The following is a 1,654-nucleotide window of genomic DNA, read 5'->3' on the forward strand; positions in this document are numbered from 1 at the left end:
CGAGTGGCGTAAAATCAATTCAAATCCACACTAGCCAGTCGTATACTAGCAAAGCATTTTGTCTGACACAGCACCCCGAGTTTTGTAAACAAAACACCGTTCGTTCGACATGGAATTGATAAGCTTTGTCGCCCAATCCAATGATAAGCGCCAATCAAAGCGCCGTCATCGTAACAATAACATAAAATCGCAATCCTCAGTCAGTTCTCTCCAGAATGCGGCCCTTGCTGGTTCCTTCTTGGTTGCACATTTCCTACGAGGAGAAGAAGCTAATTGCGTACTTGGCTGGTAGTGGAACGACTGTCTGCAGCTTGTACCTGCTAACCATGGCCGGTCGCTCATTGAGCTTTTCCGATCAAAGTAGCCCTTGCTTTTCCGAGAACAGTAGTGAGTGTGGAATGGAGGAAACCCAAACCAATTAACCTCCTCTTTTTTTTACTAACCAAATGCAAAATTCTTTCTACCCTGGCTAAGCGTACAACCTGGAAATTACTCTCGTGGTTATCCTTTCCATCATCTACCTCGTCATCGGCGGAGCATTCTTCTGGGGCATATGGCAGGAGAAGGCTAAGTATTTGCTACCATTTCTGTGCTTCCTAGTAGCGGCGACCGGCTTCCTTGGCCATGCACACATCGATTGGATGCTGTTCGAGGCGGGATCCGGCGAGAGACAGTTTGGTATTTTTGCTTTCATCTTTGCAACGCGTGAGTGTTATTGTGTCGAGCTGTAAACAACATTTCTAAACAGCGTTCTGTGTTGTGCGATTTTTTTTTCCCTCGTTCCAGTGGTTCTTACATTTGCCAGCACAATTATTTTGCTGCTGTACCGTGAAATGAACTCGGGCAAGCGTGCGGAAAAGGATAGCTTTGAAGTGTTTTATGATGATGAAAAATATTGATTTCAAAGTCAAGCGTTGGCGGATTTGTTCGAGAAGCGTTCAAATAAGTGCTCAATTTAAAGAAATTTATGCGCATTAATGCGTTTACCGAAACTGTGTGGTTTGTTAGCGAACCAGGGTGAAAATGTTAAACAACCGGTATTAGAACTCTGTTTTGTAGAATAAGTGGTTAGTGTAGGCAATGAAATACATAAATATTCATTCGAAATGCTTATCCTGTCAAAACCAATTTAGAGCTTCGATCTAGAAGAAGCGTTTATTGAAGAAAGTGTTAGTTTAGCAACTCACTCCTTCGTGGTCCATTATCTAATTATCAGCTCTCATTTACAATTCCAATTTTGAACACTTGAGTTGGTATAAAAAATTCACTTACCTTGAAAAATTACACCTTGTAATTTTATACTGGAAAAGAGAATGAAACAAATAATTAGAAAAGGTACTTTTGAACACGGATGACGATGAAGAAGTTCCAGATGATAAACAATTAGAAGCTGTAAAGTTCAACGCGCGAAGTATGCTTCAAGGATTATTCTCACGGATTGAAGGATAATTCCTACGATTTCTCTAGTATGAAGCGTGATGGAAAAGTGACATTGGTACTTAACTCTCATGTACACCTGATCGACCTAAAAAAAGTTGCATTCTAAGAATTCTGAAGTAGAATGATACTGAATGACGAATAAATGAACAATGCAGAACAAATATCAATCTTACTCATCTTCTTTTATTTGAACAATCTAGCCCATTGACTTAAA

At 40.2% G+C, this 1,654-nt stretch overlaps 1 protein-coding gene across 1 annotated transcript; it reads left to right on the forward strand.

Moving 5' to 3' along the window:
- The first annotated feature begins 215 nt into the window (after positions 1 to 215).
- On the forward strand, positions 216 to 1,006 carry LOC128304859 (uncharacterized). The gene is made up of 3 exons (XM_053042098.1): positions 216 to 387; positions 475 to 705; positions 787 to 1,006. Exons 1-3 carry the CDS (start codon positions 216 to 218, stop codon positions 897 to 899), a joined length of 516 nt encoding a protein of 171 aa, XP_052898058.1. The 3' UTR covers positions 900 to 1,006.
- Positions 1,007 to 1,654: the final 648 nt, after the last annotated feature.

This window comes from Anopheles moucheti, chromosome 3, assembly GCF_943734755.1.
Source record: "Anopheles moucheti chromosome 3, idAnoMoucSN_F20_07, whole genome shotgun sequence".
In the NCBI taxonomy this organism is placed as follows: Eukaryota; Metazoa; Arthropoda; class Insecta; order Diptera; family Culicidae; genus Anopheles; species Anopheles moucheti.